The sequence below is a fragment of the Humulus lupulus genome, chromosome 5, assembly GCF_963169125.1.
Source record: "Humulus lupulus chromosome 5, drHumLupu1.1, whole genome shotgun sequence".
Classification (NCBI taxonomy): domain Eukaryota; kingdom Viridiplantae; phylum Streptophyta; class Magnoliopsida; order Rosales; family Cannabaceae; genus Humulus; species Humulus lupulus.
In genome coordinates this window covers 26,715,086-26,742,159 of record NC_084797.1, presented here as the reverse complement: position 1 = coordinate 26,742,159, position 27,074 = coordinate 26,715,086, and the positions used below count along the sequence as shown (strand labels likewise).

Below are 27,074 nucleotides of genomic sequence, written 5' to 3'. Positions count from 1 at the left end.
GTACCCGTAGAGCAGGTCAAGGCCCTATAGTTTATGTTGTAGGGCACGACCCTCTATGATTGTGTTGGAGGGTGTAGCCCCATTGAGTGTGCTTTTGCATGTCGAAATATTTGTTTAATTATGCTATGTGTGCACATATGTGAATGAACGGCAAAAGCCGAGAACGGCGAAGGCCAAGAACGGCGAGGGCCGAGAATGGCGAAGGCCGAGAACGGCAAGGCCGAGTATGGCAAGGGGCCAGTGGCAGCGTTTAGCGCGCGGAGTGCGCTTTGCCAGGGCGATACCCTATAGGATACCTGGGATATCCTCACGGTGTAGACTGCAAACCCAGGGCCTGGTAAAGCACCTGGGACAGCATGGCCGTATGTGTTTAGCCTGTTGGCGGTTTGATTACATGTTGATTGTTGATTATACATATGTTATCTGCTTGTGAGAGTTTTCTTGTTGGGCTTCGGCTCACGGGTGCTCTATTAAATAAAATTTTACGACAAGGGTACTTCTGGGCCACTATCAAAACAGACTCATTTGCTTATGTCAAGAGATGTGATAAGTGCCAACGATTCGCCACAATCCCGCGAGCTCCACCTTCTGAGCTAACTATGATGACCTCCCCATGGCCATTTGCAGCCTGGGGAATTGATCTCCTAGGCTTATTGCCAACTGGCAAAGGTGGAGTTAAGTTTGCAGTAGTCGCGATAGATTATTTTACAAAGTGGACCAAGGTCGAACCTCTGTCAACGATTACCTCAAAGAAAGTCTTGGACTTTATGGTGAAGAACATAATCTGTCGATATGGAATGCCAAGGAAGATAGTAACAGATAACGGTACTCAGTTCGACAGTGAACTGTTTACCAATTTTTGTGAGAAAAATGGGATAATAAAGAGCTTCTCCTCTGTCTCCCATCCCCAAGCAAACGAACAAGTTGAAGCTGTAAATAAGACTCTAAAAAGTTCTATGAAAAAGAGATTGGAAGAAGCTAAGGGAAAATGGCCCAAGGAGTTTCCCCAATTCTTGTGGTCCTATCGAACCACAGCTCGCACTTCAACAGGACATACCCCTTTTTTTCTGGCATATGGATGCAAGGCCATGTTACCAATTGAGGTCGAAATACCCACTATTCATAGCCATGCTTATGACCAGGCCTCGAACCAATCCCAGCCCAAAGTAAGTCTGGACATGATCGAAGAAAGACGAGACGAAGCTCAACTAAAAAATGCAGCATATTGGCAGCGAGCTACCTGATATTTCATTAAAAAGGTTCGGGACAGGAAATTAAGATTGGGAGACTTGGTGTTAAGGCGCGTGTTCCTAGCTACATGGGACTCGGTCGCTGGCGTGCTTGGGCCTAATTGGGAAGGGCCTTATCAATCGAGTAAGTTATTTGATTTGGCGTCTACAAATTGGCAAGATTGAACGGGGAATTGGTATTGCGAGCATGGAATGGCGAACATCTACGACCTTACTATCAATAGTGTAGGAATGATGTCTCCTGTAACCATGCTTATTTATCTTTACTAAGCTTTTAAATTGTTCAATTCTTAATAAACTTCATTTTCATCTCAATATGTTGTATTTTTTTTTTGTTTTGCAAACTCTCTTAATTTAATAACCTTTGGTCACACTCATAGGATATTAAGGGGGCATTAGTGGTATACATATCATAAGTTTGAAAAAATTGTTCGAAAAGCAAATTTCCGGATCGTTAACCAGATTATTAAAAGTAAAGTGTTTGGATATAACCAAATGCGTGAGCTAAGATTATTTGGACATGATCAGATTATTAAAGTGTTGGGATATAACCAAATGCGCGAGTTAAGATAATTTGGACATAATTTGATTATTAAAGTGTTTGGATATAACCAAATGCGCGAGCTAAGATAATTTGGACATAACCGGATTATTAAAAGTGTTTGGATATAACCAAATGCGCGAGCTAAGATAATTTTGACATAACTGGATTATTAAAAGTGTTTGGATATAACCAAATGCGTGAGCTAAAATTTGGACATAACCAAATTATATAAAATAAAGTATCTGGATATAACTAGATCAAAAATATACAAGTGTATGGATTATGAACTAAACACGACCTAAATAGGTTTGGAACAAACCAGCTAAAATTGATCGACGCAAATGGGAAAAAATTAACCTACTACGAGCTAAGTCGACACCGAGGCTGGAGTATTTTGCAACAAAAGTTTCAACCTCACAACCTCGAGGAGCTATCCGAGGATGAGGAAAAGTAACTAGAAAAGTAGAATACAACTAAACTACTTATCTTACATGCCATATAAGTACTCTCAAGTGCATGGTAAAAGTAAGCTCCGACCTTGACAAATAACGAGATCGGACACGGAGGTATCGACCAAACTATACAAGAATGCATGGAAGCTCGAGCTTAAATCTGACATGTGTTTGTATGAATAAGCAAACATAAAGGCAAACTTTTAATATAAGTTGCTTGAAATATTTCGATTCAAGGGATGTAAAGCAAAAATATTGAAGTAAAGTCAAATATAGTATTACAAATATCATAAATAGCTCTTTTACGAGCTGTAAATTGCTTTTGCCTCAAGGGCATAAAAATAAAAAGGTAAAAACTATTACAAAAGTCTCAGAGGGACGCAGCCCAAGATCGAGGTTTAGGAGGTAAGAGCACCCTCCTTAGTCTTCTCAGCATCATCGAGAGTACTACCCTCACCAGGACGAATTGCATGACTATCCTCCCGAGCAGCTTCCTCCTCATCTAGCTGAGCTTGCCATTTGGCCACAAGCTCGGCCTCAAAAGAGCGTAGGAAGCTGGTGTCGAGATCGGCATTGCTGGCCCAGATCCTGTACATGGCTGTGTCAACCGCCTGGTCCTTCCTCTGCTTGAACTCTTCGAGAAGACGAGCTTTTCCATCCTCCATCACCTCGAATGTGGCCTTTTTCTCCTCCTCAAGCTTGGCATTGATCTTCTCAAGCTCCTCTACCTTGGAACTCTTCTCTTTGAGCTTATTTTTCGCCTCCTCAAGCTCTGCATTCAGCTTCCCAAGCTCCTCAATCCTGAAACTCATCTCTTTGACCTCTGCCTCCAGTTTTGACTTCGCTGCTTTGTACTCGTCTGCGAGCTTGAGCTAGAGATCCTTCGCCTCCTGAGCATAGGACATGCTCGAGTGGACCTCGTTGTTCAACTTGTAATTTAGATGAGCAAATGCAGTAAGAGACTAACACACAAACAAATCAAGTTAGAACATACACTAAGCACAACTACAACAAATAATAAGGTGAGAGAGGTTACTGCAGCAGCGAGCTCGACACTCTTGTCATAAAGGGTGTTGTAGTCTTGAGCATTGACTAAAAACTGCCACTGGGGAGCCTCAAAGCTACTGATGCTCTGGCTTACCCGAGACAGGACGTCTGAGCCAAGTGTCGCTCCATGGGTCCCGACGGTGTTGTCGACGACATACTCATGAACGTGAGTAGAAATTGACAACAGGTGCCCCTTCATTGCCGGTTTCTTAGGAGGTGGGTCGAGCGTTGGGAGGATCTTGATAGCAGGAGGCAGGGGAGAAACATCTGTTGTGGAAGGCAAGGGAGGAACATCTGTTGTAGAAACATCAACCTGGGAAGTAGGGTCTGCTACTGGGCTCGAAACTGTAGGAGCTGGGGGAGGAGTCACCTCGGTCCTTTTGGGGACCTTAGCAGGCCGACTAGACCTCTGCGAGGCTCTTGGACGCTTACTCTGCTTGGCCCCCTCACCCCTAGCGAGCACGTTCTCGAGATCAAAGTCCATAGTACCTACGCAATCAAATCACCTTAGAAAACAATCTCAAGACGCAAAATTAGCATAATGCGTACAGATTAAGGAATCAAATTCAAGTGACAAGGGACCTAACTGGAACTCTCCCCTGAGCTCGTGCTCAGCAACCAAGAAATTCCCCTATCTTCAGAGGAGACTGGGGGAGTCCCTTCCCTATATGTGGAAGTCAACCTCGAAAGGTCCCTATAATCATTTGTCCCATATTGTATGGCTACTCCATCCCAAACCTCGTTCAGACTATACATCATATCGTATTTCCCTAACCAGCTATCAAACCTATGGACCCTTTCATCTACCCAGGACCATACATAAAAGTGGTTCCTATCATCTTCACACAAGATTAAGGTGTCGGGTTTATGCTTAAGGAGGGAAGGAGACCACAAGGCCGAGATGAGAATGACTTTACCTAAGTCACTCGAGCTCGATGCCTCATCGTTAGCATCGTTCCCTGAACCCAGACTCCTGGGATGGTGAGCTGGGGATCGTGCCTTTGAACTACGCCTCAGAGGAAGGTTGCTGGTGGGGAGAGGCACAAACTCCCACTTGGTGTACTTTCTGTAGGCTCTATCATCTGTGGATTACTCCTTCCCCAGGAGACCACAGGCTCGAAGATTATCTTCATGAAGAAGATAGGAGAGAGATCGCCTGCCGTAAGGAAGTTGGAACAAAGCCTCTTTATGCTCCCTCGTTGCGTCTATGGGAGTAAAGCGGTGATAGTTGGCTGAGAACGCGGAATACATTATGAGTGGAACGAGCTTAAACAAAATTCGAGCATGAGAGGAAAGAGATCGTATACTTACGGATTCGTCTAAACAAATAATATCTAGAGGGAGCCAGGTCGTCCATTCAAAAGAACGCCACCTTGAAGTTGGGAGGATGGTTCGACGGGCCCTCGAAGATTTTCTTCTCCAGAGGATAGCTCGAGAGATAGTAGAAGCCATCTCCTCCCCGGGCTCGGGAGGGATTGCTTTTCAAGCAAAAGAGATACAAAATCTCTTTTGGTGAAGGTCCTTCCCACTTTAGCTCGTGGTAAAGCAACCTCAAGGCTAACAAGACCCTGTACGAGTTGGTCTGGAGTTGGAAAGGTGTGAGCCCAACGTAATCCAGAAAATCCTTAAAAAAGGACTTCAAGGGAAATAAGGCCCCTGCCCTCATATGCTCATGGCTCCAAGTCGCGAGCTTTAGCTTATTGTCGGGTATGCCATCTCCCGGGGCACGGAAACTATGCTCAGTGGAGGTCGGAGCTCGACACCTTAATGAGCCTGATAATCCCAGGCTAGGTCGAGCTAGAATGTTTGTTATCTGCCCCAACGAAGAGACCGAGCTCCAATAATGCTCAGCCTCGAAAAATTCTCCCCTCGAGGTGGGAATGGTGGTTGGCTGCGAGGTGGACGGTTGATTTGTTGGTTCCCCCATCAATGAAAATATAAGTTCGCCTGGATTGAAAGCTACCGTCACTTTAAGAGTAGGGTCGAGGGGGATTGGTCTAGGCTCGGGGTCTGGGTCTGGATAGATTGTGACCCTAAGTCTCTTCCTTTTTCTCTCTTCAATCTCGTCGATCTGGCGTCGAAAATGAGCTCGAGTATCCTCTTGCTCACACTTCAATTTGTGCTCTCTAATTAGCCGCTGGTTCCGAGTAAAGGGTGACTCCGGGCTCGGAGTTTTCGATGAGTAAGGAATCGCAAGTATTGACCCCCACCGCTTTTCCAAATTCTGTGACATCTAGCAAGAAAGAAAAAGGGTAAGGGCCAGGCGTACAAGAAATTGAGGATAAAAATCAAAATGGTCTGAGCTCGAATGCTCGAGACCATCGAATAAGCTTGATTAAAAGAACGAGATCAGGTTCGGGGGAAACTTGAGCTATCAAAAGAATCAAACCCCGAGCATGTATTTGACGAAAAAGGGGGAAAGTGGATTTATTTTTGAAAAATCCCAGATTTTTAGGGAAAAAGTTGGCGGTTACTCGAAAAGTCATATTTTTGGGAAACGTGCAATTTATAAATCCTAAATCTTATACCCTGTTTCTTGGTCTACATGATATGATATTCAAATCAAGACAACCCATTAGAAGAGCCATATTTGCATCATTCATGCAAAATCTGGGTTTGGAAATCCGTAATCTCAGAAGAGCCTAAAAATTACACGACATTGACTAAAGCATTATGGAACTAAAACTGGTGTCCAAAAATGCTACTTTAACATAAACATGCATGGAAAAATAGAAAGTACATGATCAAGAACAGATAATTACACAATGTGGTTGGTGGGTACAGAGAAATCGATGACCAAAGGATGCAAGAACGATTTCACGTAGTCGAATAGGCCAGTGTTTTTTGTTTCCTTGGCTTAGAGAACATGCAAGAACCGAATGAGTTTTTGAGTTCTGGTTTTTCGTTCTTCTCTTCTCTTTGAAAGCTCTGAATGTGAAAGTAAGGGTAGAAGATGGCACAGGCATATTTATAGGCCACAAGAGAATGTCTAACGACGAATCAATATGGGTCGTTGGATGAGTTTGGTATCTAATGGAACAAACGAGTGCAGGCATGGCAATGGCGGCAAAAAGGGTGGCAAATGAGAAGACGTGGGCATGGTGCAAATATACTCAAGTACTCTGATCTTCCAATTCCTGTCTGACACATGTCGGCACTCGAGTACAATCAATGGTACAGTTTCCAAGAAGGGCAGTTCAAAAGTTTCCTTCTCGTGGGATTCAAACTGATACTTTTGAGGGGGAAAAATGTTACACCCAGATTTCGAGATAAGAAGTTATGACCCCGAAAACTTGGCTCATCAGGTGTGAGCTCGAAACATATGCGGTCATCATATGATCCAACCGTCAGACCTCTTTGAACAACCTCAAGGATATGTAGCCTCGAATATTCTCTGAGCTCGCAATGGCATGATATGACACTTGAATATATTTTTCACTGATTGCCTTCAAGCGAGGTGGTTCGAGCTCGAGAAGTACAAGCTTGAATGTGACAACATCGTCTACATATACATGTTCCGAGCATAAGCGAAGCTGGGCGACGAGCTCATGAATGACTCATGGTCTCGGCAAACTCAATGCCAATTACTGATCTCGAAGATTTGATGAATCATCTGGGATAATCAGTTACGTCTGACCACGTTTATTGTTGTACAATCCCTATATCTAAGGGATATCATTCAATCTGCTATCCATTCCCGATTATCATGGGATGTTTCCATGTATGTAGGATATCAATTAAATCCTATCATTTAAATGCATTATATTAATTGATTTACAGAATTTCTTCCCGAAATATGTGGGAATGAATTCTGCAATCTTCTCTATAAATAGAGAAGGAAGCACCATTTGTAAAGGATGAATTTTCTAATTTCTGGAGAGAAAACTCTAGGAAATTCTTCTCTGAAAAGTTCCCAGGAAAACTCCCAAGTCTTAGTAACAAAGACTCGTGGACTAGGCAGAGTTAACTGCTGAACCACGTAAAAATCATCTAGTTTTCTTCTTCATTCATTTGCACCAATATTTCGCTGTTTAATTGCTCTACTATTTAAGTTGACAAAAAACAACGTCAACGTATGCTTATTTAGATTTTTTTTTTTTTTTAGACATAGGAAATGATATGGATAGACCTGGACGTTACTTGAAGAAAGAGGTATGTATATATATAAATTTATAAAAGTTTACAGTTTATTTATTATTAAAGTATATATAATCAAATTATAATAATTAAATAATATATTGTACTTTATATTTTTTGTAGCTAAACACTCTGTCATATACACCAGCACAGATTAATGAAATGCGACAACAGTGGGCGAACAATATAGTACCGATAGTTCAAAGTCATCGTCCCAAAAAATAGGTTTTTATTGTTTACTTTTTCTCTATCTTACTACATGTCTAGCTAGCTAGTGTAATATTTGTTTTTTTTTTTTTTTTTTGAACAAAAGAAGAACTTTATTCAAAAACAAACCAGATACAAAACAGGACAGAAGCAACAGCTTCCAAACAAAGAAAGCGGCAGCCTAATGAAACAGCCACAACTCTCAAAAAGAAACTATTACCAACCCTCTACAACATTGATCAAATATCTGTCCTTTTTGCTAAAGCTAAGAAGACCCAAACCCAAGATTCTACATTTAACAACTTTCCTAATTTCAAGGCTAATACTGCTAGCAGAACTACAAGTCGATTCAAAAATGCACTTGTTCCTGTTTTTCCAAATAAAGTACAGAGTTGCTGAAAGAACAACATTCATAATCTGGTACCTCAAACCTCTAACAGCTAAATGACACCAATCCTGAAGCTCCACGAAAGACTTCGGCCACATAAAAACACCAAGCCAGCTGCTAACTTCCCCAAAAAGCCTCCTAGAGAAGATACAGTCCATAAAAAGGTGACTGTGAGTTTCTAAAACCAGGTCACAAACAGGGCAAAAAGAGGATTGAATAGGTAAGAAGCGGCTCAAGTGATCTCTGGTAAGCAATTGAGAGTTAAAAATCTGCCAATAGATAAACCTATGCTTGGGCACTAGAAGTTTGTTCCAAACAGTCTCTGCATATACAACTCTTTGAGCAGAAATCAGAGAAGTATAAAATTTCTTGACTCGAAATTTACCTCCCTTTTCAGCTTGTCTCAAAGACTCTTCATCAGTAACTTGCCTTAGTTTGAGCAGCTTCTTAAAATACCAACTCATATCTTGCTTAATTGGAATACTCCATATGTTATGATCCTTAAGGTAAATGGAGTTGATCCATCTAACCCAAAGGCAGTCTTGCTTGCTAGAGGAGGCCCATATATACTTGGCCATCAAAGCCATATTCCATTTCTTGCCTTCACGAAAGCCAATACCACCCAACTTTTTCGGTAGACACACCTTCTCCCAAGAAGGGAGATGAAGCTTACTCCTATTCCCTCTAGAACCCCAGAGGAAATCACGACAGCATTTATCAATTGCAGCTGTGACTTTATAAGGCAAAATGAAAATACTCATCCAAAAGTTCCTAATACCAAGCATAACCGAGTGAATAAGTTGAGCTCGACCTACAAAAGATAAGTTTCTACTCGCCCAACAGTTGAGGTTCTTGTTCAGTTTATCCAAAATCACCCCACAGTCTGCAGCCTTCCATTTAGTAGTCCTAAGATGAACCCCTAAGTACTTCAAAGGAAATGAACCTTCATCCATTTGCATCAGTTCAAGAATCTTGATTTTAATTCCTTCTTTAACTCCTCCAAAAAAGATATGAGATTTAGTTTTATTCGCAGAAAGACCTGTAGAATCACAGAACCTCTTGAAAGCATCTTGAGTGCCTCTCACCGAATTGATATTGCCTTTGCAAAAAATAATTAAATCATCTGCAAAGCAAAGGTTAGTTAATCTAAGATGTTTGCACAAAGGATGAAATCCAAATCCTTTTTTACCAGCATTGTGAGCCAAGAGTCTGGTGAGGTACTCCATTATCAGGACAAATAAAAGGGGAGATATAGGGTCACCTTGACGAAGACCTTTTTCCCCTTTGAAGGAACCCTGAATTCTACCATTCATGAGGAGACTGTAGCTCGTTCCTTTTAAACAGACCAGAATCCAGTTAATAAATCTAGATGGGAAACAAAGATTCTTAAGCAACTCCTCCACAAAGTGCCAATCGACTGTATCGTAGGCTTTGCTAAGATCGATCTTCATTATACATCTTGTTGATATATTCTTCCTAGTATACCCTTTTAGGAGATCCTGGAAGATCATGATGTTATGAGCAAGATTTCTGTTCTTAATAAAGGCCCCTTGGTTACTGTGAACTAGGAAAGGAAGCACTTCCGAGAGCCTAGTACAAAGCAGTTTCGAAATACACTTATAGAGTGTATTACAACAAGCGATAGGCCTGTAATCACTAGCTGATTTCGGGTCTGCTACCTTAGGAATGAGGGAAATCACTGTTTCATTCAATGATTTAGGCAGGAAACCATCCTGGAAAAAGTCCAAGACAGCTTGGGAAATTTCAGCTCCAATATTTCCCCATAACCACTTGAAAAAGCCTAAACCAAAACCATCCAACCCAGGACTTTTAGAAGAATGAATGTTGAATAGAGCCTTCTTCACATCACTCTTACTAAATGGCCTTAATAAACGAACTTGTTGCTCCACAGATAGTCTATTTCCCTGGTTCAAACAATCTAAGTCTAGATCCATGGTAGCCGAACTACTCCTCCCCATAAAGTGCTCAAAATGGGAGAGAAAATGCTTTACAACTTTCTCATAATCATCTTCAATTTTATCACCAGTAATAAAAGATATGATTCTATTTTCTAGTCTTCTTTTCCTCATAACCGCATGGAAGTATTTCGAATTTTCATCACTTAAAACTACCCAGTTAACTTTACTCTGTTGCTTGAGGAAGCAAGAGTAACGATTCTGCATGACAGTAAACTTCTGTTGAGCTTGAATAACAGCTTGATGCACAGAATGATTAGTAGCTAAGGCCTCCTGAGCAATACTGAGCTCCTCCTTAGCCAGCTTGTAATCCAACACAACATCACCAACCTCTTCCCTGTTAAAACGTTTCAATACATGTTTAACTCTCAACAGCTTCTTAACAATCTGATTCAGACCCCTTACCGAACCTGAAGTAGAATTCCAACTTCCCAAAACAGCCTCCTTGAACCTTCTGTAATGAAGCCAGTGATTACAAAATCTGAAAGGTTTGATCCCCACCTTGATCAACTCCTGACTTTTGATAATACAGTAGCTATGATCAGAAACAAAGTCCCATTTAAAGAAAGCTTCAGTTTTAGGGAACAAGTCCAGCCACGAAACATTAGTAAACACTCGATCAAGTTTGGAAAAAATCTGGTCACCTATATCATGCTTATTGGACCAAGTAAAGTGCGCACTAGAACATTTAAATTCTTCCACTTGACCTAAAGCCAGCCAGTCTTGAGCATCAGCAATATCTTTAGCTAAAATTTGTCTCCCACCATTCCTGTCCTGGAAGCTAAACATTGCGTTAAAATCCCCAAATATGATCCAAGGATTATTCAGATACCCAATGTTAGCTAACTTCTCCCAAAGAATTTTCCTATCCGCCATTGAGTTGCTACCATAAACTACCGTAGCAAAGAACACCTCCTGCTGGCCACTGACTTTTATTTTGCAATGAACAAGTTGAGGATCCTTAAATAGTATATCAACCTTCACAAACTTAGCTTGCCAAATAGTCAAGATCCTACCAGAAGTGATAGAACTAGAAAAGTAGTCCTAATTATGAAAATTATTCCCAAACACTTCTCGAGTCTTCTTATGTTTCACCTTCATTTCAAAAAACGCTCCAAAACCAACCTTATTTTCCTTACAAACATCTAAAATATCTTTTTGCTTCTCTTTTTTATTCATACCCCTCACATTCCACCCTATCATATTACAAACTTCCATCAAGAATTGGGGTAAGCATTAGTGACCATATGCCCATCCCCTGTTTCTTGCAAAACAGCATAACCATTACTCAAATTAGCCTTACTAGGAGCTACAGCTGCCTTGTGATGAGCTGCCACTGCCTGTTTAGGCCCTCGTCTTTTTGGAGTAGTCCAATTGCCAACACTGTCCTTTCTACCAGTTCCAACTAATTGAGAAGAGCTGTGAGATCCCTGATCAACATTACTCTCCTTTGACTCAATGCCCGTACATAATGTCTCACCCCTATCGTCTACATCAGTAACTGTAATAATAGGCTCTCTGTTTTCTGGTATAGCAGATCCTGAAACTTGCTGTTTATCAATCTCAGGACCATTTACTTCCTGTTCGGAATTACCTCCTTTTTCAATAGAGGTTTTCTTCATCCAAACCACACCTTTCCCCTTGTTACAATTTGCCACTATATGCCCTAATTGAGCACAAGCAGCACACTTAGATGGGAGCCATTCATACTCAACCATTTGTTCGACTAACTGTCCCCGTTCATTGATATAAGCAATGCTCTTAGGAGGGTGATCCGAAATCTCCATATCTACCAAAACCCGAGCATATTTCACCATCGCTCTGCTCTGAGTCACCTTGTCCACCATTATTGGTTTGCCAATAGTACTCACCAGTGCACTGAGACTATTCTTACCCCAATATTGCAATCCCAAACCATTCAATCGAATCCAAACCGGAATAGACTTAACCATTCACACAGAATCCATATCTGTTGTCCAAGGCCGAAGGACAACTGGTTTTTTGTCAAAGTGAATGACCCCCGTTTCCAGAATCAGGTCTCGAGTGGCTTCATCCCTGAAATTTACCAATGTAAAGCCTGAGTGCATTCTTACTATCTTATCAACCCCTAGGTTCCCCCAAATTCTTTTGACAAACCCTTCAAACACTCTAAATGGAGGGTTAGAACCAAGCACAATACAGACAATAGCATTCCTCCAGAAGGACGCTTCAATCTCCACCTCTTCCATATCTAGTCGAGCAACAACCTGGTCACCAACTTTCATAGGTTCAGTAAAATCCAACCGAGTCGAAGGGATGAGAACCTGATTCAATTTGAACTTACTCCAAACTTCCTTTGCAGAACTTTGAAAATCAGTACCCTCAACCTCCTCAGCCCAATTCACTGCTCTAGACGAAGAACGAATCGAACATCCAACATCCACCTCCTCGGCTCCACGGTCAGTCTCTAACTCAGCACAAGGTTCATGAAATTCCTCAGCATTATTCGAATCAAGCTCCACTTCTAAGATCGAAGGGAGGACCTCCACCGTCGTCTCATCGGAAACCGCCACCGGCTTCAATATTACTTTCCTCCTCCGACCCATGGGAAGAGAGAGAGAAATACCACACGCCTAATGTTGACTTTTTAGTGTAATATTTGTTGATTTTGTATGTGTAACAACAAATATTAATTTTTTATATTTTTAGCTAGCTAAAACATATTATATACACATTTTGGTTTTATTAGTAAAAATTCACAATTTAAATTTGCATATAATTTAGGTTTTTTAATTAATATATTTAATTTCATTTAAATATATATATAAAAATAAATAATCTGAAAATAACTAATTAATTATTATTTTAAAAAACAAAAGCCAATGATGACTCCCAAGGACGTTGAAAGTCTACAAAGTCTCCCCCTGGGAGTCATCATAGGTACCTACGATGACTCCCAGGGGGAAACGTTGAATGTCTACAAAGTCTCCCCATGGGAGTCATCGTAGGACCACTTAAGATGGCTCCTTCAACAACGTCTCCCATAGGGGGAGACATTAAATGTCTACAATGTCTCCCCCATATAGCCATTAAATGCTTATTTTGTTGTAGTGACTATTCGAAATCTCATCTCTCTATCAAATCTCCCTAGATCTCATGTGTTGAGTACATCTAAATAGTCCTCAATCAACTTTTTGAATCCTACGTGCTCACACAGAGTTAACGGTGTGAGTTTTCATAATACAACGTACAATTTGTTAACGACTTCCTATCCTTATTTTGAAAGCTCACACAACAATCTTCCTATCCTTATTCTTAACCGATGAATACAAAAGATCTATTAACTAAACATGTTAATGACTTACTACTTGTCAACCGCTTGGCGCATAACAAAGAAGAAGATATGGCCCTGTTTGGCTAATGAAATTCTGTTTTTAGTAATTACCAAATTAATTAAACCATGTGAATTAATTAAAGTGCGGAATGGTAATTAATTGTTTAAACAGATTGCAGTTCTGTCGGGACAGAATCCGAACTTGTCACGACAGAAACTAAACACAATAAAAAGACAATGCAAAACAATAAAGAACACAACGAATGTTTACAAGGTTCAGAAACCCTTTCGGATAACCTACTCCTTGGGGCCATGCCCAGAGAATAAAACCAATTAATAAAGAATCACAAGTACAAAATATTGACTTAAACAAAACAAGACTCCCTCTTGAGATTTACCGCAACTTTGTTGTACTTCTCTTCACTAATCTAATCTTGATTGAAACGCTCAACCACTTGAACCCCCTTCAATGACCAGCGAGTGCTTGCATCCGCCCGATGCAAGGCTTGTAAAAATCTTCTCCCGAAGACTATAAAAGTTGTGTTCAAATTACAATGTGTATTCACTCATGTACGTGGTATAAACTCACCACAAAAAACTAAACACTCATATTTCTACAAGATCATGTGAATACTATGATCTTGAATACAAATAAAAAACTCTCACAAATATTACAATACACTCACAAATTATGCACAAAAAAGTTCACTTTTTCTCATTGCCTTTAGAGCCCTATTTATAGAGTCATTTTTCGTGCTCATAAAGGCTGAGAAAGAATCTCCTAATAAAGGCAAGAATAGTTGAAGATATTCTTGATTGATGAATAGTTGCCTTTTTTAGAAGATGATGATCCGACAGATACGATTTTGGTGGGGACAGACCTGTGTCGGATAAAAAACAACTCAAAATAGAAAGAACAATTAATGATATTAAATATTCAGTTTCCTGAATTTCAATTCTTGAGCTGCACGAAAATATACAATCAAATATTCCATAAATGACTTTGGGTAAGAACTGAATATTTGCAAGATATAACTTCCATTTATAATAAAATTGAGACAATATAAAGCTAAATAAGGAAGCTAATATAATAAAAAAATTCACAAAAAGGGAAAGTGAATTTCCGAAAATTACAATAAAAGGAGTTTTATAGACAATTACAATCTCCCCCTTTGGAAATTTTATAGACAAAGCATATCTATGTTTAAAAGATCTCTGCAAAACACAAGTAAGTGCTTAAAATCACAAGTGTCACAAAATGACTCCCCCTGCCAAAAAGAACCAAAGCACAAGATAAAACAGTTAACAAAAACCAATGAGAAACAGCAGGACAAACAAGTACCAAAAATAGAGTGACTCTCTCTCCCCTTCATTGTCTAAGAAAATGCCAAAGAACAACGAAACAAAACCAAAAAACAAAGACACTGTTAGTGTTCTTTTACATTTATCAAAAGCAAATAAAAATAGATCGAAAGGAACGGTAACCGTCATGGAGTTGGAGTGGTAGATGCATTGATGATTGCCAACGAATCAAGAATTTGGCGCTGAGCATCTTCCATGTTATTGAACTGCTCAGAGAGACTTGCAATTCCTGTCTGGACAGAAGCGAGAGTAGTCAGGACAGCAGGGGTGTTAGGCTCCTCGGCCTTCATGACTGCTAAAAGAGAAACAAACGGAGATACACAAAGAACAAAAACCTAAACAACTTGGGTACAAGTGAGCGAGAAAGAAAAACAAGAAAACACTGAGAATTAAACAGCCAAGGTGAATCCGAATATATGGAGAATTCGGGGAACAAATGAGGCAAGTTCAAAAATAGGTAACCGGATTTTATGTGATAAATGCCAAAATATCTCATTTTTAAAACAAATTCTTTCATACCTCCAAATTGGAAACTTTTTGAATATTTTAGAATATATTGAGATAAAACAAATAAATTGCATCAATTATTTTTCAAACATTTTTTTAAGTACATGGTTCAAAACATATTTTATTTTATCATTTTTTTTATTTTGTTAAAAAATTGCCAAAAATATAATGCAAATTGCCATACCATATGTGTCCATGTAAATGCCAATTCCTGTTCAAAAGAAACAAGATAACCATATTTTTCACAAATTAGAGAAATGAGTTATAATTCAAATATTAAGTGACCATAATTCGAAAAATATACCAATCACAAAACATATTTTAATCAATTCATTATATGTATGAGTCTTACAACCATCTTACACAGTCTAGTCAACAGGCATGAGTGTGTGCATGTGTAATCAATTTGGCGTTTCTTTTTTGCCTTTTAAAGCTAGGGCCATTGCCCATATTTGGAAATTGTAGCCTTTTTCAAATTGTAACCATAATGGAGGCTATAACTCTTATACTGATGGTATCCCTTTACACTGGTAGAGTATCCACCAATATAATTGCTAATTACCTGGTACCAACTTACTCAATGTCGGCTTTCACACATCAGTATAGGTAGCTTTTTTCCAAAATGGAGCCTGAAAAAGAAACTGGATTAAGGAATTCTCATACAAACATAATGATTTGATCAAATATAAATTGGATGGTTTATAATTTTTCAAATATGTTTTTTTATTCCAAACAAAGTATAGGACTTATAACGATCATTTTCTAAAATACAGAAAATATGCTCATTAAATTTCTTCCAAACAGGATAAGAGATTTACACAAACACATATGCAAGGCAAGATAATCAATTTATTGGCAATTTCAAATAAAACAAACCCCCAAGGACTTCCTGAGGGAATCAAATCTGACTGTGTCTAAAGCTTTAGTAAAAATATCTGCAATTTGTTTGTTAGTCTCAATATATTCTAAAATCAATGTTTTGTTTTCAACAAGTTCTCTAATAAAATGATGACGAATATCAATATGTTTGCTGCGAGAGTGTTGGACATGATTTTTAGAGATATTAATAGCACTTGTATTATCACAAAAAATGGTTAAAGTTTTAAGATCAAACCCATAATCAGCCAACATTTGTTTCATCCACAAAAGTTGAGTACAACATCTTCCAGCAGCTATGTACTCAACTTTGGCTGTTGACAATAGGGCTGAGCATTGGGCGGGTTGATCGGGTTACAAGGCATTTTAACCCGTCCAATGTCATAATCGGGTTAACAAAAGTGACCCGTAACTTGCCCAATTAAGAAAAAAAAAAATTTAACCCGTCCAATAATTTGGGCGGGTTGGTCGGGTTAACCCGCCCAAACCGAAATTGTATTTTTTTTGGGTGGGTTGGTCGGGTCAACCCGCCCAAACAAAAGTGGTATTTTTTTTTTACATTTTTGTAATTTTTTTCTTTTAAATACTAGTACTAATAGTGTGAAGTTTATCTTTTTAAGCTTAAAACAATATTTTAAATTATAGTAAAAAATTAAAACAAAACTTAATTAATTTATATATTTATTTGAATATATTAAAAATAATAAATTCTTAATTGGGCGGGTTGATAATTATTTTCAACCCGCCTAATGTAATAATTGGGCGGTTTAAATTTTGGTCGGTTTATTCGGGTTGCGTTTTTTGGCAGTTTTTTCGGGTTGGTTTGGGCGGATTATTCGGGTTGTAAAAATTTCTGCACAGCCCTAGTTGACAAGGAGATGGAGTTTTGTTTTTTACTGTGCCAGGAGACCAAAATGTTTCCCAAGTAAAAACAGCCATCACTTGTACTTTTGCGATCATCAGTTTCCTGCCCAATCTGCATCACTATAACACACAATGTTAGAGTTTGTTTCCTTGGAGTGCCAAATGCCTAAATCAAGAGTATTATTGATATAACGAATAATTCTTTCTACAGCAGTCACATGAGACTCCATGGGGTTCCCTTGGAAGCGAGCACACACTCCAACATTAAAACATTTTTCATTGGAAATTTTCAAATGTTTTCCCAATCGACATGGCTCACATTTACCAAAAAAAATATTTACTTAAATTCGGTAAATCATGAACATGACTCAAACTTCCAATTTTTCTTAAATTTTCAAAAAACCACATGACCATGTTTTTCATGACACAAATTAGTATCACTCCTTGTATTTGTGTGACAACTGCGTGATGGAGATAATGTGTAACAATTGTCAACAGATTTATAACCCTTCAAAACACAATTTCCATTTTGGTAAAGCACAAAACAATTATCATGAGAAAAATTTACAATCAAGTCTTGGTCACAAATTTGACTTATACTAATTAGATTAGTTTTAAGTCCATCAACCAAAAGAACATTTTGCAACTTTGGTAGTCACTACCAAGTACCTTACAAGACTTACCATCTCCAAATGTGACTTTCCCATTTTTCAAAGTCTTGAAGTCAGTGAGTATGCTTTTGTTACCTGCCATATGCCTAGAACAACCACTATCAAAATACCAAGACTTAAAAGCACATGTTCTAAGACAAGTAAAGGCAGCAAGACATTTGAATTCATTTTTATTCACCCAAACTTTCTTAGGTCGTGTCCTTTTCTTCAAGGGAATTTGTCTCAAATTACCATGATGATTAAAGTAATTTTTTTGAAGAAAATTAATCAAGGTAAAAAATTTAGGTTGAATATGACCTTTCACTCCACAGAAATTGCAAATTGGAATAAAATGACCAGTTTTTTTATTCTCGAAACTTTTGGTCTGTTTCTCATGTGTTTTGACAGATTGAGAAGATGATGCCACATGAGTTTGAGTTGTTCCTGCAAAAGGGCCAGTTGTCGAAACAATATGAATATTTCCAGAAGTATAAATTATTTTTCCTTTAGGTTTAGATCCATTTGATCATAATCTAGAAAAATCACAAGCTTGTTGACCTGCAAGTAGAAAATCATCCAAAACCATAGATCTATGATTAAGCAATTTGACACCTTTCACAATTTTATCAACTTCATTAGACAAACAATTGATTTCAGAATCTTTAGCAACAACCTCAATTTCATATTTTTTAACAAGAGAGTCAAGTTCTTCATTTCTTTTCTTGAGAACTTTGTTATTGTTTGCCATCAAACGATTATCTGAACATACTTTTAACTATTGATCATACATGTTTTTGTATGATTCTTTCAAGGAATCCTCATCCAAATCAGATTCATTTGACTCACCATGGGAACCCTCATTTGTTGAAATAGTATTATTTAAACAAACAAGGTTCTCATTCACCTGCACAGAAAGAGGTAAGCAAGAAAAAGCAGAAGTTAAGGCAAGATTATAATTTTCTTCCTCATCACTACTTTTAGATTCCTTGTCACTCCAAGTGGCTACCAAGACCTTCTTATTTTTCTTTAAGGTATTGGCACATTCAGATTGAATATGTCCAAAACCTTCACACTCCCTGCATTGAATACCTTTGTTATTAGTAGATTCAAAAGGTTTTGAAAAATTATTACCTTTGGAGGATTTATACATGTTTTTCTTGTTACCAATATTTTTCATAAACTTCTTAATTTTTTTTATAACAAGATCATTTCATCATCATCTTCCTCATCTGAGCTTTCTATTTTCTCTTTGGAAGATTTCAAGGCAATTGATTTCTCTTTCACAGCAATTGGTTTCTCTTGATGGCGGATATTTTGATTAAGTTCAAAAGTTTGAAGAGATCCCATCAATTCCTCAACTTTCAAGGTGTCAAGGTTCTTTACCTCCTCAATGGCTGTGATCTTGGATTGAAACCTGTCAGGAAGAGATCTCACAATTTTCCTAACCAAAAACAGAGTCAGACAACTTTTCTCCTAAAACATAATATTCATTAGCAATGTCAGACAATTCTTCATAAAATTCAGTGAGGGTTTCTTTTTCTGACATGCGGATATTTTCAAATCTAGGAGTCAAAACTACAAGCCTAGATCGCTTAACATCAGTGGTTCCTTCAAATTGAGTTTGAAGGATTTCCCAAGCATCTTTAGCAGACTCACAAGAGGAAATCAATTTTATATAAGTTTCACCAACACCATTAAAAATTGCATGTAAGCTTTATTATTATAAATTGACAATTTATCTTCTTCATTAGACCATTCCAGTTCAGATTTTACCTGTGTCTTACCGGATTTCGAATCTGTCTCGACAGGTGGTGTCCAACCAGTTAATATTGATCTCCAAGCCCTTTCATCAAGGGATTTGATAAAAGCTTTCATCCTTACTTTCCAGTATGGATAGTTTGTATCATTCAGTAATGGAGGGCGACTAATAGATCCTCCTTCTACAAAGATAGACATTTTACAAGAAACAAAACAAACGGAAAACCACAAAATCTCACTAAGAGTTTAGTGACCCGCTCTGATACCAATTGAAATTCCATTTTTAGTAATTACCAAATTAATTAAACCATGTGAATTAATTAAAGTGCGGAATGGTAATTAACTGTTTAAACAGATTGTAGTTCTCTCGGGACAAAATCCGAACTTGTCACGACAGAAACTGAACACAATAAAGAACACAACGAATTTTTATAAGGTTTAGAAACTTTTTCGGATGACCTACTCCTTAGGGCCACGCCCAGAGAATAAAACCAATTAATAAAGAATCACAAGTACAAAATATTGACTTAAACAAAACAAGACTCCCTCTTGAGATTTGTCGCAACTTTGTTGTAATTCTCTTCACTAATCTGATCTTGATTGAAACTCTCAACCACTTGAACTCCCTTCAATGGCCAGCGAGTGCTTGCATCCCCCCGACGCAAGGCTTGTAAAAATCTTCTCCCGAAGACTATAAAAGTTGTGTTCAAATTACAATGTGTATTCACTCATGTATTTGGTATAAACTCACCACAAAAATCTAAACACTCATATTTCTACAAGATCACGTGAATACTATGATCTTGAATACAAATAAGGAACTCTCACAAATATTACAATACACTCACAAGTTATGCACAAAAGAGTTCACTTTTTCTCATTGCCTTTAGAGCCCTATTTATAGAGTCATTTTTCGTGCTCATAAAGGCTGGGAAAGAATCTCCTAATAAAGGCAAGAATAATTGAAGATATTCTTGATTGATGAATAGTTGCCTTTTTTAGAAGATGATGATCCGACATATACGATTTTGGTGGGGACAGTTCAGTGTCGGATAAAAAATAGCTCAAAATAGAAAGAACAATTAATGATATTAAAGATTCAGTTTCCTGAATTTCAATTCTTGAGCTGCACGAAAATATACAATCAAATATTCCAGAAATGACTTTGGGTAAGAACTGAATATTTGCAAGATATAACTTCCATTTATAATAAAATTGAGACAATATAAAGCTAAACAATGAAGCTAATATAATAAAAAATTCACAAAAAGGGAAAGTGAATTTCCGAAAATTACAATAAAAGGAAACAGAAATTGATCTTTTAATTAAAAAGATATTTCTATAAAATATGCCAATTTTAGGATTTACAGCTAAGCTTATTTTTAAGTTGTTTTTAGCTTCTAGGATTAAAAAAAGTACTTTTGAGAATGTTTGGATAAAATATAAAAAGTGTTTTTTTTTTAATTGAAAAAAGACCTTTTTGAGAAGTTTTTTAAATTAGAATAATTTTATTATTCTTAATTTACTCATAAATATATATTTTAATTAATATCCAAACACTTTAAAAGATAAATTTTTATTAAAAAAAATATATTTGTATAATAGTTATCCAAACATAAAGAAAATAAATTAAATATTTCATTATCTTATGTTTTTAGCTATAAGCAAAAGTATAAATTTTGCCACACGGGGCGATGTTGCTTGTATGCAACTTATAATTTTATATTTCATTAAACATTAAAAGGTTTATACAATACCTACTTCCACTTCTGAAATTTAAAACATACTAGCAAAAATGTATAAAAATACCCATCAATTAAATTTTGGTTTTTTTAAGAAACAAACAAAAATATTCTTAATAAATTTTTTATTTATTAGTATTTATAACAGATATTAAACAAAATCTAATAGAATTTTATGTTTTTTTCAGAAAAAGAAAATAAATAAGTTTTCAAATAAACAACTATATATATAATTGGATTCGATTACATACATAAAATAAGCAAATCTATTTTGTAAAAGCAAAAAAAACTTTTATACACTAATAAATTTTCATAATTACAATAATAGCAATAAATAATAATTATAGATTACATAAAAATCAATATGATTAGCATTTATTCCTTTTACATATATATATATATTGCATTTATTCCTTTTACATTGTATCACACTCATTTTTAGTTTTTTTTTTTTTAAAAAAAAAAAAAGAAAAACAAACTAATTTTTTAGTATTTTCGATTGTAGTTTTTTAAGCTTTTATATGCAACGGCTTCTTTCAAAACTAGTTTAGTATTTTAAATAAATAAATAAATTTCTATTAGCTTTCGTTTGATATTTATTAAAAAAAAAATCACCAAAAATTAATTGAAGGTTTTTTTCATACACATTTGCAAATAATGAGTGTAGTACAGTATTCTTTAAAATTTTAGTGAGTATTTAAACAAAACAAGAGAAGGTGAAATGATATAAACCCAACATTAAATAAGCAATATATATTTTATAGTTATAGACGATACATCTGCTCATGCTTAGAGCGTCTCCAACCGGATGCTATAACATAATTATTGTGTTAAAATAGCACAAAAGACATCAACCCAACCGAACTCTAATTCCCCCTATTTATCTTTGTTGCAATCTACAATATTCTAGCAAATATGCTGGGTACTGTAGACTTTTTAAGTTGTAAAGGGAATATAATATTAAACTTTTTAAATATAAATATAATGTTTTTTGTATTTTAAAACTAAGTTGTAAAGAAATATAATATTTTATTAGAAAATATATTTTTTATATTATTTTTAGTGTTGTGGTTGAATTGAAAAAAAATAATATAGCACTCAAACTGTGTGGTTTAACACAAAAATTGTGCAACGGGTTGGAGTTGCCCTCTGCATTTTGTATAATTTTTTATTCTTTGAAAACAAAAAACCACTTTAACGGGCATTCTAGGCTTTGTAACGTTGCTTTCAAAGGAATGATCTCAAATGGGATATGCTTAAAAAATTGGCACATTTTACTTGATCAATTACTTTTTAATTACAATTTAAAATGAGAAAAAAAAGTTATTCCACATGTTCTTATTTGTAAAAATTAATCGTCATAATATTTAAGTGTCAACTTATGATTGACACTTGAGTTGAGTAATGTGTTTAACTACTCAATCCGATATGCAAAGCAATGTTTCTTTTTTCTTTTTGTTTTTTATGAAGGAATATGCAAGCCTCATTTTTGTTTCATATTTGTATCATATGTGAGCTTTTGTTTGAAAAATAACATAATGTTATGGAGAAAAAAAAAACCAATTAGAGGACAAAAATATTATAATTTGTTTGAAAATATATAGGCAGTTTGCTTACACGTCAAATTTGTTTTTATAAAGTTGCTTTATTACTTTGTTTTTCAAATATTATCTTAAAAGCTAATATCTTCAGTTACGTTAACCATTTATTACCCATAGAATCCAAAATCAACACCAAAAAATCCTCTCTCAAACAAAAAAATCGGCCCCAATTGAAAAAACTTCCAAACATAGTCCTCAAATAGTCTCTATAAATTCATTCAATCACATATCTCAAATCAAAACCATCCAATTCAGCCATGGAGTCCAAAAAGTCCCATGTATGTATTTTCTTCTCTCTCCTTTAATATTACCTACCCTTTCTCCATCTCCATATAATTTATTTATTGATTTTTTTTTTCACATTTGTAAACGCAGATTAAGATTGAAAGATCATTGATTTGTGTACTTGGAGTCCTAGTGTTGATTTTAGGAGAATGCAGTACGTGCATAGAAGGGCGAGGTGGGAACAAGAATAATAAGAAGTATGAGACGGATGGTCAAGTGGTGTGTAGTGCTCGGAAACACAGCGCAGTTTTGACGGAGTTTGGTGGCGTAGGCGACGGAATCACTTCCAACACTAAAGCCTTCAAGGCCGCCGTTGATCATCTCAGCCCCCTCGCATCGGACGGTGGAGCACAGCTGATTGTTCCTCCCGGTAAATGGTTAACCGGCAGCTTCAATCTCACCAGCCACTTCACTCTTTTTCTCCATAAAGATGCCGTTATTCTTGGCTCCCAGGTTTATACATTACATATATAACTTCTGTTCGGAAAATAACTGCACATCTTTTTGAACCATTTTTTTAAGAAAAAATATACATAAATCAATAATATAAAGATTTTCTACAGCTCATCACAACTTGGCATGGCCGCCACGTGGATATTAATAATGAGAATGAAAGATATATTTCATTTTAAGAAAATATATGAGGTAAATTTGGGATTGTGGACATATTACATTCAATGTTTTAGGTTGTGAGACAAGACGATATCGATTTAATAATTTCTAATAATAACTTGGATTAAAAAAAACTTGGATATTTTATTGAATGAGTGTGTTTAGCTATAATTGCATGTGTTTCACGTTACCTTGAAGTTTGTTTCTTTATATGTACCTCGGTATTATAATGTTGATTATGATCACAGGAATCATTGCCTATACGGCTATACGAAAATAATTGTTTTTTTTTTTGTACAAAAAGACAAAATAATTGTTATTCCTATATTGATATATGAAGAAAAAAAAAGTCATATTTATTATTTTTGATAGGATGAGTCAGAATGGCCATATGTGGAGCTTTTGCCTTCTTATGGAGTAGGAAGAGATGCCCCAAACGCAAGGTTCAGCAGTCTAATTTACGGAACAAATCTCACTGATGTCGTTATTACTGGTAATTAATTAATTAATTAAAATCCATTATTATTGATAACATTCTTTGTACTAACTAATAATATTATTATTTTTATTAGCGTATATATATAGATTTTTGGGGGTTAATTGTTATTTGGTTTTAAAATTGAAAAAGGTCATAATGGGACCATTGATGGGCAAGGTTCAACATGGTGGACCAAGTTCCGAGCTGGTCAGCTAAATGCAACGAGGCCGTACTTGATTGAGATCTTGTACTCTGATCAAGTCCAAATCTTCAATCTCACTTTGATCGATTCTCCTTCTTGGTTTGTTCATCCCATTTACTCAAGGTTTGACTACTTACTTTCCCTTACCCCATCTTTTTATTCTTCATACCAAAACTAATTAAAACAGTATCAGTATATAATAATATTATACAGTATGTGATTTGGGTAATTAATGTGCAGCAATGTAGTAATCCAAGGACTCACAATTCTTGCCCCAATTGACTCTCCTAACACAGATGGAATAGACCCTGGTTTGTTTCCCCTCTCACAATTCTCATTGTTATTTTATTGTTTCTGTATTTAGGAGCTTTTTATTTTACTTTTTTTTACTATGTCTTAATATAGAATTAGCAGTGAAACATGTTTATATCATAATATTCATACTATATATGTTTATTTTATGAGTTAAAAAAATCTTAAAATTAGTTATAATATTATTAAGTATCCCTCTGTGGACACATTTTGATGATGACAAATTTAGGAAAGTGAATTTGTAAATTAATTACAATATTATTCGTTCCTTTGGCTAGATTTCAATTAAATACATACTTATTCAGTCTAATAATCATATATGGCAAAATAAATAAATAGACAATCACTGATATCATAAAAAAAAAATGTAAAAGATTAATTTGGATGAAATCAAAATTTTTTTATAACATTAATAATGGTTTTTCTTCTTGTTTGCAAGATTCATGTACAAACACTCGAATTGAAGACTGTTTCATAGTCTCCGGCGACGATTGCATCGCCGTGAAGAGCGGTTGGGATCAGTACGGAATCAAAGTGGGAATGCCAACCGAACACCTCGTCATCCGACGTGTCACGTGCATTTCCCCCGATAGCGCCACCATCGCGCTCGGCAGCGAAATGTCCGGCGGAATCCGAGATGTGAGAGCCGAAGACATCACGGCCCTGAACACCCAATCCGCCGTGAGGATCAAAACGGCGCCGGGTCGTGGGGCCTACGTCAAGGACATCTTCGCCCGGAGATTCATCATCAAGACCATGAAGTACGTGTTTTGGATGACCGGCTCGTACAACTCCCACCCTGACAAGGGTTACGACCCGAAAGCTATGCCGGAGATAAGCGCCATAAACTACAGAGATTGGGTGGCGGAAAACGTGACTTATCCGGCGAGACTGGACGGAATCAATGGAGACCCGTTTAAGGGGATCTGCATATCGAACATGGCGATGACACTGGCACAACCGGTGAAGAAGCTGTTGTGGAATTGCAGCAATGTGGAGGGGCATACTAGTAATGTTACACCTAAGCCATGCAGTTTGTTGCCTGAGAATCCAACCAAGTTTGATTGTCCATTTCCTGAGGATAAGTTGCCCATTGAAGATGTTCCTTTAAAGACTTGTTCGTACTATTCCTAGCTTGCTTTTTACATAACATGCATGTTTCTATTAATTAGTGTGGGAGTGCCTATCATTATTAAATAGAATGATATATATGATCCAAAAGAAGAAAAATGCATGCATGGTTGTGACGGCTATCTACATAAAATACTCATTTATTTGAATGAATTGAAATATTCTTTCATTTCATTAAATTTGATGTCTCTGTTGTCATTTTAAATAATTAACATTTTTTCTGGTGAATTTTCACACTATCAAATCGTATCTCTAAAATATAGGGTTAAAATTTTCCGTTGAACTATTACATTTACAAAAACAAAGTCATTTTGTTAACTTTTGTTCCATTTCACCATTTAAATGATGATGTGGCATAAAAATTTGTATTTTTTACCCAAGACTTTGACCACCATTAAATTGTGCATCTTTAAATAAAATTAAATATTAAAAAAAATCACTTTTTATTTTTCTTAAAATATTAATTCAAACCTCAAAGAATAAAAAGATCATGAATGATTAAGAAAATAAAAAAAATACTAAAATTTTTAAATTAATTAACAATTCATTTATTTTTTATTTAAAAATTCAATCCAAATTTTAAAAATGAAATCTCTTCTATATAATAGTGTATAGATAACGGAAATTCTTGATTTTAATAATTTTTTTTATTTTTTTCCGTTAACTTTAATGAAATATTCTTATATTCAACAAAATATTTTTATATTTAACGGTATATTGCAAACATAAGATATTTTTTAGATATTTTACAATGATAATTATTTAAAAATAATAAAACTATATATTTTATAACATAAATAAAATTTAATTAAACTTAAACTTAATATTATATTAAACATATAATATATAATATTTTGTTGTCACTGTCAAATTCAAAAACTAGAACAAACATAAACTTAAACAAAAATTAATTAATTAAATCATATTTATTTAAAAATAATAAAGGCATACATATTATTTTTTTTATCTTATAAATTTGTGTGATATTTTATTTTTTATCGAGTGATTGAAGCTCTTTTTCTTAATCAAATTCACCAAAGGGCATTGTGAGATATATTAACAGTTAAAAATAGTTTATGCATCTATACTACTCTCTACACTATGAATTTTTCTATTCTTATTTTATTTCTATTATTATTAATTCATTTTTAAATATTATTGTATTTTATATATATGTTATGTAGCCATGTAAATATATATTTATGTCAACGTTATGTTTGGATGTCATATATATAGAGATTATTTATATATACTATAGAACTATAATTCATTCTATTATATATTAAAATTATACCTTGAAATAAAATAATAAAACTTTTTAAACTTAAAATCTAATTCCAATATTAAAATCAAATAGACAGACACTTTTCTCTCTAGTGT

At 35.8% G+C, this 27,074-nt stretch overlaps 1 protein-coding gene across 1 annotated transcript; it reads left to right on the top strand.

Annotated features, from left to right (window-relative positions):
- Nucleotides 1-22,794: 22,794 nt before the first annotated feature.
- LOC133834669 (probable polygalacturonase) lies at nt 22,795-25,938 on the top strand. Its single transcript, XM_062264344.1, has 6 exons — nt 22,795-22,952; nt 23,050-23,412; nt 23,944-24,064; nt 24,200-24,374; nt 24,492-24,562; nt 25,003-25,938. The coding sequence occupies exons 1-6, from the start codon at nt 22,932-22,934 to the stop codon at nt 25,695-25,697; spliced, it is 1,446 nt and encodes a 481-aa protein (XP_062120328.1). The 5' UTR covers nt 22,795-22,931; the 3' UTR covers nt 25,698-25,938.
- Nucleotides 25,939-27,074: the final 1,136 nt, after the last annotated feature.